Source organism: Coffea arabica, chromosome 5c (assembly GCF_036785885.1).
Source record: "Coffea arabica cultivar ET-39 chromosome 5c, Coffea Arabica ET-39 HiFi, whole genome shotgun sequence".
In the NCBI taxonomy this organism is placed as follows: Eukaryota; Viridiplantae; Streptophyta; class Magnoliopsida; order Gentianales; family Rubiaceae; genus Coffea; species Coffea arabica.
The window spans coordinates 40,814,618-40,831,022 of NC_092319.1; the positions used below are offsets into that span (position 1 = coordinate 40,814,618).

At 30.5% G+C, this 16,405-nt stretch overlaps 1 protein-coding gene across 1 annotated transcript; it reads left to right on the plus strand.

Annotated features, from left to right (window-relative positions):
- The first annotated feature begins 4,513 nt into the window (after positions 1 to 4,513).
- On the plus strand, positions 4,514 to 8,521 carry LOC113690162 (geraniol synthase, chloroplastic-like). Its single transcript, NM_001426663.1, has 7 exons — positions 4,514 to 4,791; positions 5,120 to 5,378; positions 5,981 to 6,353; positions 6,572 to 6,790; positions 6,880 to 7,018; positions 7,279 to 7,530; positions 7,943 to 8,521. Exons 1-7 carry the CDS (start codon positions 4,570 to 4,572, stop codon positions 8,231 to 8,233), a joined length of 1,755 nt encoding a protein of 584 aa, NP_001413592.1. The 5' UTR covers positions 4,514 to 4,569; the 3' UTR covers positions 8,234 to 8,521.
- Positions 8,522 to 16,405: the final 7,884 nt, after the last annotated feature.

The window sequence follows — 16,405 nt, forward strand, 5'->3', positions numbered from 1 at the left end:
AAAATAAATAGAAGTAGTTAATTTAGTTCATAATATTGCACTTCACTTCTTGAATATTAATTTTATTATTTGAAAGTAAAAATTGGATGATATTTATATTATTTTTGAACTCTACATGTTTTAATAATTTTTTATTTTAGTATGTTTAGAAAAACATAACGAATATCCGTTGGATATTATAAGGTTTGAGTCTGAATTTGCTTTTTAGACCCATAACAGTTTGGATTTGGGTTTGGATTTAATCAAATTTAATAGATCTAGATTTGGATAAAAGAGATTACACTCAGCTTGTACCTATTAACATGCCTAATCAAAAGAGAGAGTAGTTTCTTCAAAAAAAGAAAAGAGAGAGAGAGAGAGAGAGAGAGAGAGAGAGTAGTTAAAAGAGAAGAGTAATTATGGGAGAGTGCCAATTTGTAGTCTGGCGTCTTCAATAAACAATAATAATGTCATACAACGTAAATTAAGTCAATGTAGCTTCCAAGATACTACTTAACCCCTAAAAAAAAAAGACTCCTTTTAATACACTCCTAAGTCATGAATGGTAGCATATGTACAATTATAATCCCTTTACTATTTAGAAGGGAATTATAATCCCGCAGACTAGAAGTCTGTTTCCTCAGGCGCGGACGTGCTGACTGAGCACGTCCGCGCCAGACATTTGCGCAGACCAGCAGTCTGTTTGCTCAGGTGCGGACGCGCTGACTGGGCACGTCCGCACCTGACACTACTGCAAAACTGAATTTTTTGCAGACGGTGGAATTTTTTATTATGCGGCCGTGCTGATTCAGCACGGCCGCTATAGAACAAGAAACGCCCACTGTCAGAGGTGCATTTGACGGATTGTTTTTTTTTTAACGTATAATCTAAGAAATTAGCCGGTTGGCAGAAAGGCCAACTGAAGAAAGAAAAGAAAAAAAAATGTGAGTAGAAGGTCGTCAGCAATTTACTTCATGGGTTGGCCGAGGAAGAGAAAAATGGCAAATTACATGTGGACCAAATATGATATAAAATTTAGTAAATATTTAATAAATAAAATTTAAATATAGTTGATCCATTTTATAGTTTATCGTGGGTATTAAAATTCAGGATCCAATTTAAAGTAGTTGTTAGAATTGAAGGGTTAGTCATATAAAATCATATTTAATTGATTAAGTCTAAGGTACTTAAATAGAAAGTTAAAACATCCTAATCTAACCTTATTAGGTTAATTTCGACAATGTAAGATAAGTTCTAGATTGTTAAACGAAACGCTTAAAATCATAATAATAATATTAATATTAATATTAATTGAATAATGATAGTAAGAATAATAACAATATAGACATGGGTGAAATAAATTAAGGATATAAACGAAGATAAAAATATAATACAAGTGCAATAAACTAAGGCAATAATTATAATAATAAGTCAATATATATATATATACATATATACATAAATAATGATAGCACCTACACATGCATAAAAGTGGAAATAAAGGGAAAGATAATAGTAACTATTTAACACACACACACACATATATATATAAGTGGTAATGAAATAAATTAGCGATGACGAGGACGATAATAATAATAATGAATAATTATAAATTATAAGTAAACATAGTGAGATAGTAGTTAGGATAATAAACATGATTACGAATAATTATTTCCTTTAAATTAGGAAACTTTACAAAATGAACACGTTCCAAAGATAGAAATCGTCCAATTTAAGGATAATGCTATTAGGGTCCGTATAATGGTCTAGATATGAATCTTTTACTTACTTAGAGGTTGTATATTTATGCATCTATAAAAAGTAACAACTAATTAGGGAACCTATGCATTTGATAGGTACGATACAAGGACCTAAGGTAGTTCCACTCGAGCAGCCAAACAGAAGTAGGTGGTACTTGCCCTTCTGAGATTTCAAAAGTGCAAAAAAAAAAAAAAAAAAAAGGAAATTTTTGTTTTCAATCTTTTTTTGTTGTGTTAACTCGAAATATATTTGATTAAATACTTTACTTGGATATTTATGAAAGTAATATTTTTACTATACAAAAATGGACCATATGACTTATTTGAAATGTTTGATATGTTATTATATACCAAACGAATTGAATCTTTTATGAAATCAAAGATTTATGTATGTGACGTGTGGAATGAATTTTTGACAAGTAAAGCTCAAAACAGTCATGGAATAGACGGTAGGGGCTATAGTCCTGTCTAATCGTCATGGTAGTCTGGTATAAAGTCCGGCCGATTCGCAAGGTCATGGTAGCCTGGTATAAAGTCCGGCTGATTGACCCATGTATGAAAAGAGGCCAATCGGTAGTCATGAAACCTATTGGTCGCCCACCTAGAAGGGGTTTAATCTCTAGACTGAATACTCAGTAGCCGGTCATCACATGTACTTGTTATAAGCTAAGATAAAATGATTTATGAGGTGATATGGAATGATTTATGAACTGATTTATGAATTGAATTATGAGTGGATGTGAAGAGACTTGTGAATTGAGACGAAATGATTTACAACGTTATGATTTTCCATATTCATTTATCAATAAGGTGCTTTTAAATTGCTTGTTAGTTGTTACTACTGATTGTTTTATAAATGACATTACTTTCAAATTACGGATGTGATCGATGTGCAAATGATTTGATTTGTACATATATATATATGTATCTGTAAAGCTACGAGTACATGGTCCGACAGAGAGGTAGTTATTACCTACTGGGCGATTTGTCGCTCAACCCACTTTTTGCCATCCTTGCAGATTCTGAAGAGTATGAGTTGGTTTACGTAGAAGACCCTGAGGACGACTTTTATTAGCTTTAAGTGAATGGAAGTGGTAGGCCAGCTACTTCTAGTTGTTAGTTTTATTTATTTTCGATTCCACTATTTCCATTAGGAAATAAATATACGAGCATATTGGATATTCGTAGACTATCTTTTTATGAGATTTGTACCGCACTTTATTTAGTGATATTATTTCGTACTTTTGAAGTTTAGACTAGTTAAATGATACCTTGTATTTTTGAACGGGATTTGAGAATACGGCAGATGTCACGTGACAGGCACGTGCGGGCTCGGGGCATGACATTAGGTCTTTTGTGGTGAAAAAACTCCGACAAATTTTAAGGTTGGACAGACCAACGGAAGTTTAGCACACGGCAACCTGAAAATTATCTTAATTAGATCAGTTTTGTGGTGGACCCGAGCCAATGTCCGCCATACACTGATACACTTGTTGACAGCAGTACCAGTTATCAATCACCGGCGATTTAGTTCAAAATATCAATCACCGGCAGCACCAAATTTATTTGGTATCAATCAATGACTAGAAAATATAATCCGTGTTTGGAGTACCAAATAATTTGGCTGTACCAAATAATTTGGAGTCAATCACCATCCAGGAAAACCATCTTAGAACTCTCCTAGAAATGAAGCCACATGTTCGAATCCATGTTAAAATCTAGAAAATATGATAGTACATTGATATGGAGGTGCGTTCTATCTTCCCTTTCAATTCTAATACATGTCGATCGAATTAGGCTTTTCCTTACCCCCGTCGTATAAAAGTAGGAGTAGACTTTTGCAAACAAGCTGAAGAATACTCACACTGTTCAAGTAAATATAGACAAGGTGATAATTGTTTCCCCTGTCTTACTCCACCCATAAAAATATCAGAATTTAGATTTCAAAAAGAATTTCTCCATGCATGTTTGTTTATCTAAATTAAATAAAGTGATAACAATGTATTGGCTTAATTCCTCCATGTTTGTTCAATATGAATTGAACAAAATGATGAAAATGTTTGTTTATGTAACTTGAATAACGTGATAACAATGTTGATTTCATGTCACCTAAAAGATTACTGAAACGTAACACTAGTATTAGTGTAGCATACTATCAAAATATCTATTAAACCATCTAGTATTGCCCGTCAAATTGATCTGTGCAAAGGGGATTCCTCTTCCTTGAAAACTCTAAATAAGATTATAGAGGGCTTGGAATATGTACAGTATAGGTAGTAGCATTCGTATTTCGTATTATTGAGGGTGAAAATACATGTGTAATCTTGCAAAAGTCGTACTATTTTAGGTAAAACTAAATTTAAATAATATTTTTACATATACGGAGTTTCATGTCACTCGTGTTCTGCAACTTACAGTAATAATTAGGATAGTAACCTTAATTAAACAGTTAATTGAAGTCAAACACAATATTCTCTGCTACGAGATATGAGATTTCCCATTTGCCTTTCTATCTTTTTCACCAAAGTTCTTTCATTCTAGAGTAACAAAGGGATATTATCCAAAATTTAAAAGAAATAAACTGAAATTATAAATAACAACAACAATGACAACGACAACAACATAACCACCACAACAACAACAACAGAAGAACCACAAGATGACACATTGGAAAGTCTACCTTATATTGTAGAATTCAATAATTTATGTTTCCCCCGTGAGGCATGCGCTCTAATTGTTTATTATATAGTGCACCGCATCCTCCTATCTATATATCCCGTTAAACTTGGGTAGTAAATAGACGAGTCATTTTCTCTTCAAGAGGGCAAAAATGGCTTGTACAAGCAACCTTTCCTCCCTATCAAAATCTTGGGCAGTTCTTGATGTCCCTCGTGGAGCTCCAAAGGCAACTGGTTTGTGGCTAAAAAGGCAATTTATCTTCAAAACCTCGCGCATTTGCATGTGCATGCCAACACCAACCGCGACGCAGCCCATTGCAACGCCGTTGATCAGAGATAATGAATCCCTACTCAAATATTTGCGCCAGCCTTCGGTATGTAACGATTTCTTGGTCATCATTAATGGTGTTTCTTACTTGGTATTTTGATGTAGAGAGTCTCTTTTTCTACTATGAACGTCGATATTTTACGTGCAACGCCTAGTATCCAAACTTTTGTTGTTTCTCTTATTATTATTTTCAACTTTTTATTGTTGAGCACTAGTTAGATTAACGATATATTCCATAATTCCAGAACTAATAATGGGATATTTTGGTTTGTTGCAACTAAAACAAACCTCAAGTGAGACTTAAACAAGTGATCTATGGTTCCTAAATTGATTTCTTACATGTTTTTTTGGCGGGATGGAAATATGTATTGTAGGTGCTTCCACATGAAGTTGATGACAGCAGGAAAGAACTACTAGGAAGAACAAGAAGGCAATTGAGATCAACTTCAGAACCCTTAAAGGCCATGAATTTGATTGACACGCTGCAGCGACTGGGATTAGCATACCATTTTGAAGATGATATGAATGCTATATTATCCCAGTTATCTTCAAGTGGTCAATCTGATGGAGATCTCCTTACTACTGCATTGCGTTTTAGATTACTAAGACATAATGGTCACAAAATAAGTTCTGGTAAGATCTTCACCATGCTATCTTTAATTTAGATAAAACAGCTAACTCAATATCTGATAATTGTTTGAATCGTTTACCAAGAAAGAAGGTAAAACTTTTACTGAAAAAGCTTTGTGTTTTGAGTTATCTCCTTCCTCTTTGTCTAGTTTGACGAGAATCTTGCATGATTGCAACTCAGGGGTCAGGACATTGTATGTAGGACGTTGGAAAAGAATATAGCAATTACAACCATAATCCATGATAGTTTTTATTACTTAAAATTCTTTTGGGAGGTTTAGATGGTACTGCTGTTATATGTAATTTATTAGACTTCAAAAATACATTAAATTTTTGAAAGATGTTGATTTAACATTCATCACCAAATCTTTTGTTATCAAGTATTACTGAAAACTCAACTATTTAAGGATTGAGCATATATATGATGATTTGATCATAAGCATAATATGAGCATAAGTTTACCACTACATAAATTAAGCTTATGAATAATCTACCACTACAAATATCTTGAAATGGCTAATAGTACCTCTTCCTTCTGTTTGTTTTGCATTATGTATATTTGCAGTCTTTTTCTATTGGTTTCATGACATCTTTTAAAATTACAGATATTTTCCAGAAGTTCATGGACAAGAATGGAAAATTCAAAGACTCCCTGAAAGAAGATACCATGGGGTTGTTGAGTTTGTATGAAGCCTCACACCTAGCTGCAAATGGAGAAGACATATTGCTGGAGGCCATGGAATTGACTGAAGCCCACCTAAAACAGTCACTTCCTAGCTTACCAACCCAACTTGCTAGAAAGGTTTCTAGTGCCCTGGAACTACCAAGACATAGAAGGATGGCAAGGTTAGAAGCCAGAAGGTATATTCAAGAATACAGTGAGGAAATTGGACACGACCCAAACCTTTTGGAACTAGCCAAATTGGACTACAACAAGGTCCAATCTCTCCACCAAATGGAGTTAACTGAGATATCTAGGTAAAATCCCCTTTTTTTTTGCATAATCCATTCCATCAATTGATTGACTACACGGACTTCTTATTAACACTCCCATAATTATGGTAAAGCATGTTTTGCAGCTCATTAAACTATATATGCCTTATTAGTGTTCCCATAATTACGGAGAAAAGATGCTTTTTTTTTAATGTTCTTGAATAAAATAGCAATACTAATAATGTCGTTGAATATCTTTTCAGGTGGTGGAAACAATTAGGCCTTGTTGACAAGCTGACCTTTGCTCGAGACAGACCACTGGAATGCTTTCTGTGGACTGTTGGAATACTTCCAGAGCCCAAGTATTCAAACTGCAGAATTGAGTTGGCCAAGACCATTGCCATTTTGTTGGTGATTGATGATATTTTTGACACGCATGGCACAATTGATGAGCTTGTTCTCTTTACAAATGCAATTCGAAGGTAAAATTAGCTCTTCAAATTGTTGTGTGTGAAGAGTTGAAACTACATATTTTGATTGGTTTTAACATGTTGATAAATGCAATTTGCAGATGGGATCTTGAGGCAATGGAAGGGCTACCTGAATACATGAGAATATGTTACATGGCACTGTACAATACTACTAACGAAATTTGCTACAAGATCCTCAAAGAAAATGGTTGGAGCGTCCTCCCATATCTAAAAGCAACGGTAATACAATCTTTTTCAAGCTTTTCTTTTCCTTCTTTCATAAAGGTAAACTATAATTGGTCTCAATAGCTGGCTCTTGAATTGGCTCCCCATAGCTGGTCCCAATCAACAATTTTTGGACAAATATGACATTATCCTATAGTAATTTTTTTGGACAAACATGCCTCATTAATTTTCCAACTTGATTTAGAAAGCAAATAGTGGCTGCCATCTTATTATAGTTAAGCCTAATGTTCTGTTTGTCACTTCCGTGATGACAGTGGATAGACATGATTGAAGGGTTTATGCTGGAAGCAAGCTGGTATAACAATGGTCAAGAACCAAACATGGAAGAATATGTAGCAAATGGTGTTACAACAGCAGGAGCCTACATGGCCATGGTGCATCTATTCTTCCTCATAGGACAAGGGGTCACAGAGGAAAATGTAAAATTGTTGATGAAACCCTATCCTAAGCTCTTTTCCTGCTCGGGCAGAATTCTTCGACTTTGGGATGATTTAGGGACCGCAAAGGTATGATGTTACAATAGTTTCAGAAGCTTTACAAATTTTTGTCCAAAATCAAAATTGCGGTCCAAGAAAAAAAATGGGAAAAAAAAGGCCTTAGATACCTATAATGGACCATCGAATAAAATTTTAAGGTTAATTTTAAGCCTTGTAACAAGTGGAATCTTTGATTTGATCTAAAAATTCTACCATTGTGTCAAATTAGTCCTTAAATTGTCCCACGTGTTATTCTCTGCAATTTGCGATACTCAGGTAATTTTCTTGGAAGGGATAATTTCCAAGGTTTTAACTTTTTGCAACTTCATCACTTAGAGACCATTTTCCAACTTAATAGTAACATTTACATATTTTCCAAGCCAAGTTGGAAGCAATTGAACTAATTTGTAGATAATGTTTCTTTTCGGTAACACAATTTTAGGAGGAGCAAGAAAGGGGCGACCTTGCATCAAGCATACAACTATTCATGAGGGAGAACAACATAACATGTGATGAAGAAGGCAGAAAAAGAATCTTGCAACTCATAGATAATCTGTGGAAGGACCTCAACTGGGAATTAGTGTCTCGAGATGCAATGCCTCTTGCAATTATCAAAGCTGCATTCAACATGGCCAGATCTTCTCAAGTTGTGTATCAGCATGAAGAAGAAAGCTACTTTTCCAGCGTAGATAATTATGTGGAGTCTCTGTTTTTCACCCCTATAATTAATTGATCAATGTAAAATTATACATAAATAAGTATTAATAGCTATGGGCTTATTGTATGTATATTCTTTGATTTTCATGATGATAAAAAAGAATCCCTTGTTTTAGCCCGTCTTTTTGAGTAACTTTTAGATGTTTTACGGATTAAACTCTTCGATTTTCAAAAAAAATTCGAATGTGGTTGATGGGGCCCTTTATTGTGTTTTAGTCGGTCTACAGATATAATACTGTATCAAGCTCATAATATATCTCTGGAACTCTATTGGTGACATTACAGCAGGTAAAGAAAGTCACTGACCATATCCTTTCAAGTTTCAACTGATCACTTAAAGAAATATGTCAAAAAAAAACTCAAGTTTAAACATTCCTTGTTATTTAGAAGGATAAGAAAATTATAATGGATAGAAGCAAATTTCGATGTGATAAGAAGATATGGATACCATTAAGGCTGCAAACGAGTTGAGTCGAATTGAATTTTGGTCTAATCGAGTCGAGTCTCAACTCAATTTTATAAAATTCAAACTTGATCTCAAGTTTGAACCTATCGAACCTACTCGAAGTTAAGAAAATAAAAAAAATTAATTATTTTATTTTTTAAAAATGAATAAAATAGTCATTTTTTCTTAATATATAATTAAAATATTAGGATACATATATATAATTTTACTATTAAATTAAATATATGTGTGTGTGTATGTATATTCGAACCAACTCGCGAACTAATGAGTTGAGTTTCTTTATGCTTCACTCGAGTTCGATAGCTCGAGTTGGTCGGTTCAATTTCGACTCAAGTTCAAACTAAGCTTTGACCGAGTCAACTCGTAAATGAATCAGTTTGATTCGTTTGTAATCCTAGATGCCATACATGTCATTCTCCGCAAAACAAAAAAATTATGATGACAAAAAAAAAACAATTGATAAGATATGAATTTCCATCAACAATGTAAGTAATGCGACATGTACACATAGCCTAAGAGATAAATAGATTTAGATATGGTTATTTAGAACTTTTTCCTGTTATTCTGCAAATATATTTTTTTAATCACTTTATTATTCACTTAAATCATATCATGAAAGTGTTATATTAGGTAATACTAAAACATTTTTCCAAATAATTTTCAATCTAGATAGACTTGGTAATAATTTTCAACTTGGACTTTTGATCCTTCGTCCAATCTCTGAGTTCATCAGAAAAGTTGCACATATAATGATTGATTGTAAAGAAACGAAAGATTATACGTAAGAAGTCTTGAATTCAAAATCTCTCACTTAAAAAAAAAAAAAAAAGTTTGATCAAAAAGCTAGCATTGGGTTAATGGGCCTGAAGATAAATGGATCTTTCGAAACCTAGAGAATTAATGCAAGGGCCCAGTGCTCTTTTAAGGGGATCTTTTCATGCTACAAATGGGTCTTCGTACGTTGGACTTTTCAAGGCGTATTTGGATGAGAAATTCTTTGGATTACAATTTATGTCAACAAATTAATAGTTGAGAAAATAAAAATATGATTAAAAAATATGTTTATGATGTAATAAAAAAGGATACATTTTTTATACACTGATAGCGTATACACTAACAAATTTAGATGCATGTTATATACAGGGGCGGAGCCAGAAAAAAATTTTAGTGGGGGCAAAAGTAACACCAAAATTTTTTATCTACTCTTTTTCTAATTTTTTAAGCAAAAAAATTATAAATTCACCAACAAGTACAAATGGGGGAAGAAAGAAGAGCCGTCGGTTGTGAAGGGAAAATGGGGACCAGAGGAGGAAAGGGAATTGGGGAGTGGGAACCAAAAGAAAAGACTGATATAATTGGTACTTCGCTCTGTTGGGGAAAAAATGGAAGACCAGGGGAGGAAAGTGAATAATATAAATTTTGTGACCTATTTTTCACATTTGTTCTAAAAAACCTCTGGGGACACCTTTACAATTATATCAAAATTGTATAACTATTATACAAATTTGAGGGGAGGCAGTGGGGGCCCATGCCCCCAGTGCCCCCACCTTAAATCCGCCCCTGGTTATATATATAAAATTTAGTGTTTAACTTCAAATCGAGATAATGTAACGTGTGCCCAGCCTCGTTAGTGTATACATTGATGGTATAGAAAAGATTAATCCATAATAATTTACTTTTCAAACCAAGGAAATAAGAACAGTTTTAGTTTGACAATTGGCTGTAAGAACTATCTCTTTGTTCAATTTGATGAAATGTTATTAATTTGACAACATTTTAAGTAAGTTTCAATAGTGGTACCAACATTTTAAGTAGGTTCAATAATGTTACCAACAATATAGGGGGTGTTACTCCCATGTTTCAATCAACAAATAAGCAACATGAAATTTCTTAAGTCCCTTTAGAATAATATATAGAGTTCTCCTCTAATCCTTGCATAAAAGTAAAGAAAGCGGATAGGATAGTATTGAAACCCGACAGGAATAAAAACAATGGTTTGCGCTTTAACAACATGCTATACATTTTCCTCTTTTACATCAATAGAGCTTATTCCAATATATTTGAACCTTAAAAAATAACTTTTTTTTCCATATTGTAGACCAAATGTTTGGGGCCTCTTTTGATAGCATTAAGTTGCAAAAGTTTTTTTTATTATTCCTTAACCACTTTTTCAATTATTTTCTATTTTATTACATCAAATAAAATGTTACATTAATGTTTAATACCACTTAACTTGAGCTTCAGCAAAATCAAAACACGAAAAAATAGAATCAAAACACTGTCCCTATATAGTAATAATTTTCGTGGGAAAAATAAAACCGACTGCTCAAATAGAATATTCCTCTTCTTCGAGGATGACAAAAATGCTTCTATGCTTGCGTTATCGTTTTCGAAGAAACTTCACATTTGAAAATGTGAATACAATTTTTTGGATTAATCTTTCTTACGCTAAGTATATATACAGTGTCAATTTTGGATGAATAATAATTAATTTTAATTTTAATTTTAATTTTTACACATATGTCATGAGTGAACCATAATAATGTATATTTTCTGGGTATATACAAGATTTACTTAAACTTTTTCTATTTCTATGCTTATGCTTTGATTATTTAAGGCTCCGTTTGGATTAGCTGTTTTTGGGGTTGTTTTTCAAAAACACCACTGTAGCATTTCGAATCTGAAAAACAAGTCCGTTTGGATTAGTTGTTTTTGGGGTTGTTTTTCAAAAACTATATGAAAAACTTTTACTGTAGATTTTTTTGAATTATTTTTAGAGGTATTTTTGAAACATATTTTTGAGTATTTTTAGAATATTATAATTTTTATATTTTTATATAAATATACATTTATGCATTTATAATACATTTATATTTACAAATGTATAAATGTATATTATTATAAATGTATAAATTATAAATGAATATTATATAAATGTATAAATTATAAATTATAATTTTTATATAAATATACATTTATGCATTTATAATACATTTATAAATAAATATATTTATATATTCATATAAAAATATATAAATGTATTATATTCTATATAATACATAATATAAATATATTTATAAATGTATAAGTGTATATTATTATAAATGTATAAATTATAAATGAATATTATAAATATATTATAAATTATAAGTGTATATTATTATAAATGTATAAATTAATATATTATAAAAATATATTAATATTATGTAGAAATGTATTTATATAATTAATATAAATGTATATATGCATTAATATTATGTATAAATGTAAAATTAATATTATGTATATTAATATAAACGTATAAATGTATTATATTCTATATAATACATAATATAAATGTATATTTAAATGTATAAGTGTATGTTATTAAAAATGTATAAATTATAAATAAATATTATATAAATGTATAAATTAATATATTATAAATATGTTTTAATATTATGTTGAAATGTATTAATATAATTAATATAAATGTATACATGTATTAATATTATGTATAAATGTAAAATTAATATTATGTATATTAATATAAATGTATAAATGTATTATATTATATATAATATATAATATAAATGTATATTATAAATATACATAAATATTTATATATTATGTATAAATGTACATTTATATAAATGTATAATATATTATATATTATATTATATATAATTTATATAACATATAATATTTATGTAAATATATTATAAATATATAAAAATATATTTTAAATAAAATAAAATATTTATGATATGTATATGTAAATATATAATATTAGAAATGTATAATATATATAATATACATTAATATTAATATAATTTATATATAATATACATAATTGAAATATACATATTAATATATATTATAAAACAAAATTGCATAAATATATTTATAAATTTATATATAAATAAATGTATTTATATAAATATATAATATTTATTTCAATTGACATAATATATATAATATTATAATTGTTTCTTGGAAATGAAGGAACACGCACGAGAGTCTGTGCATGCACAAAAATAGATTAGAGTCCTTCGTTCTTTTTATGCTTAAAAATTCTTTGCTTTACCTCTTTAGCCATAGACAAAATGGCTCAAAGCAAATTCAACTTTCCCGATTGGACAGCCGTCACCGCCTTGCCGTGGGATTATTTCCAACACCAAGCCGCGTGCTTCCCGTGGCATTTAGTCCTTGGATTGTCTTGAAGAAAAAATTGCAGGACAAAATAAGTTAATAATACACACTAATTCATGGGGAAAAAACATATTAAAAAACGTGGTAGCAAGAATTTGTGGTCCATGTCTCCATTAATTAATGGCTTCTTAAAATCTAAACGACAAAAAAGTTTGCTTATTGGAAATGGTAGTACTCCTTCCTTTCTATGTTTTTCTTTTTCCTGTTTATGTTGTCACTCTTTTGGATAACTTTTTAGAGTACTTCTCATACATGTTTTTTTAATTTATTTTTTTTTATAATTTACTTATTTTTATTTCACATATATTATATCTCAGAAAATGTATCATGTTAAATATTCAGTGATAATATCAAGTGTTATTCCCCGCATTCTAGCTCTTCAACCTTTGTTTTTAACTAATTTAGCCCAAATTGCACGTCCCATTGTGGAATTAATTGTTAAACGATAAGCTACACAGAATTAGTAGTACTTTAATAAACAGGTGATGACTTCTGCCCACTTTGAGGATATTTAATTCGACCCATGTTTAACGGAGAGAGGGTTAAGTCCCCTTGGTTAATCATTCAAGCTCGTTTGGATTGCTACTTTTAGAAATTTTTGTAAAAAAATTATTATTATAATAATTTAATATATATGAAGTAAAAAAATGATTGAAAAATATTTTTACAAAAATATAAGAATTTTTCAATGAAAAATCATATTCCAAGCACCTTTTCTGGGTCATAGAACGTATGAAAAACTAATCTAGCATCAAAATGGAAGTTTAAAAAAATTAAATAAGTTTTAGGAGCTAAATATATTTTAGATAAATGGATAACTGTCTGATTCCTATTCTCTTTTCTTTTCTTTTTCTTTTTTGGAGAATATTCATTGAGTTTGTTTGGACATCCAAAATTTGGTTTGCAAAATTTATTTTCACAAATCCCAATTACCTTTTTATCTTTCCAATCACCTTTTTACCTCACACACATCACATCATAAAAAGTGCTACAGTAAATATCTAAAATAAATCATCCAAATAAACTCAATTGCTTTTTCCCCTATCAAGATCACACATACGATATCTAGTTATGCTTGGTTGAAATTTTTTGATTTTTTAAAAATTTTCTTTTGAGTTTCTTCAATCACCATACTATCTCATACATACTTTAGCAAACTAATTTTTAAAACTCTCCCAAACTAATCAATTTCTCAAAACAACCACCAAGCAATGAATTAAAGTAAACGATGCAAATGTTAAAAGAGAATTAAATTCATAATAATAATAATAATAATAATTGGGCAAGAACTAGGAGGGTACGTTGAACGCGTTTCTTGAAGCGCTACTACGACTATAAGTTTGCATTGGTAAACGGAAAAGCTGCCGAGCGGATGGCACATTTTACAATGTGCGATGATCGACAATAATAAAAAGGTAAGGGTACGGGTGGAGGCTTTGGATACAGCAAGAATGCTTGGGAGAAAAGCTTTAGAGTCGTCATTTCTGATAGGACATGTCCACCCATCCTTCGGTGCGAGGCGTGCATGCACCTTGGTATATACAGTAGTTAAAATAGTACTTAGTAGGAAATTTTATATTTGGATCTGTGAATTATCTCAAATAATATTTTATTTATATCATTAATTTATTTTTTAATTTATTTTTTATATTTTAATTATTTGTTATCTTAAAAATATTATATTATAAAAAATATTATAATAATTATTTTAAATATTACTCTATTCAAATACACTCATAGTGATCGAGAATAACACAAATCTAACTCAGTTGATAAAAAAATTTTGGGTTTGTTTGGATTGTGAATTATTAGAGATATTTTTACTGTAGCACTTTTTGCGATGTGATGTATGTGAGATAAAAAGATAATTGAAAAAATAAAAATGTGTGTTGGAAATTGTAATGATGATGCAAGCAAATATATTTTGACAAATAAACAGCAATCCAAACAATTATTTTTTTGTATATAAGTTTGTGTATTCAAATTTAACATCGATCTAAATATTATATTGATAAATAATTTATAAGAACTCTTATAAATGATTTATGGTTTCAAAGACAATTTCTTGACCTCTCATAATGCTAACTGAAATTAAATTCACCCAAAATTGTTTCCTTCTAACAAAAAAGTGCACCATACACCATGCAGTATGAGCACATATAACTGGTACAATTTTGCCTTGTCCAATGTCCGATGATGATGCGCAATTTCTATAACAGTGTAGGTCCACTTAATTTGGACCTACATTGTTGTAGAATAGTAAAAGTAGAGGAGATATATGTAATTTAAAAATTTGAGGGGAGTTCTTTATAATTGTCAAAAATTTCAGAGGAGGTTTGTGAAATTATCCCTTTATATATTTTTCAAAATATGAATGTAAAGACCCAAGTATTACTCATAATAAAAATACACGTGATTCTTATTAGTCTGTGTACACACCCTCCAAAAGAAAAAGGTCTATTTGTAGTATTATTTATAATAACAGTACACATTACTTGTATCGGGTTTAATAGGTGGTATTTGAATTTGACATTTAAGAAGTTTTGCAATAATGGATTATTTTTCACAAAAATAATTTTGCTTGCATCGCAATTACAATTCCCAAGTAATTTTTTATCTTCTCAATAACCTTTTTATTTCACATACATCATATCACAAAAAACGTTCTCCTATCCAAGCACAAATAAAATCCAAGCCACAAATTGCAATCTAATCCTTTTTTTTAAAACACTATTTTGATTTTTATTTGATTTATATGTTCTTTTGAATCAATTTAGCTATTTTTGATGCTGAAGAATGCAAGTTTTTAGCATTCTCCATAGTATATCTATTAATAGGAGGGTTTACTTAGCTAAACTACTTCTTTTAAGGCAGGCTTTTCACATTGTATGGTGTGAACTAAAGTGCAGAAGAGTTAATCTAAATCTCTTCATCCCAGTAAATTTGAGTTTTGGATTGATTAATTCAAACACTTGTCTCATCTGAATTGCTATTTTTTTTTGAAGCTTTTGTATAAAATTATACTATAATGATTTGATATATATGAAGTAAAAAGTTATTGAAAGATATATCTATAGAAAACATAAAAAATTTTCCTTAAATGACTGAAGTCCAAACACCAATAAAAGGAATGAAATTTGCATTTGTTGATTATAGTGGGTCAATTTAAATGCAAAATGAAATATATAGATTTCAATGCATCTTTCCACAGTGAAATTATGCCTGTAACCTGCAATAATTCAAATCAAAAGTGGAGTATTTGACTGGGTAATATATAGGACCACCAGATGTAAATCCATGCATGCAATCCAACAACAAGAGAAAGCCTTTTAGTTCAATCTGTGACTTATTTTATCATGTTCCATAAAACAACAAGGTTTTTTTATCCACTGAGTCACGGCATTTTGTAGTATGAAATGGAAGTGAGATCATGGAAAACATCGATGCCTAAATCCTTTGTATCATAATTGGCTAACTATGCAAAAAGGGTATGCGTAGAGATTCCTTTTGCCCCCCTTCAAACTTCATATT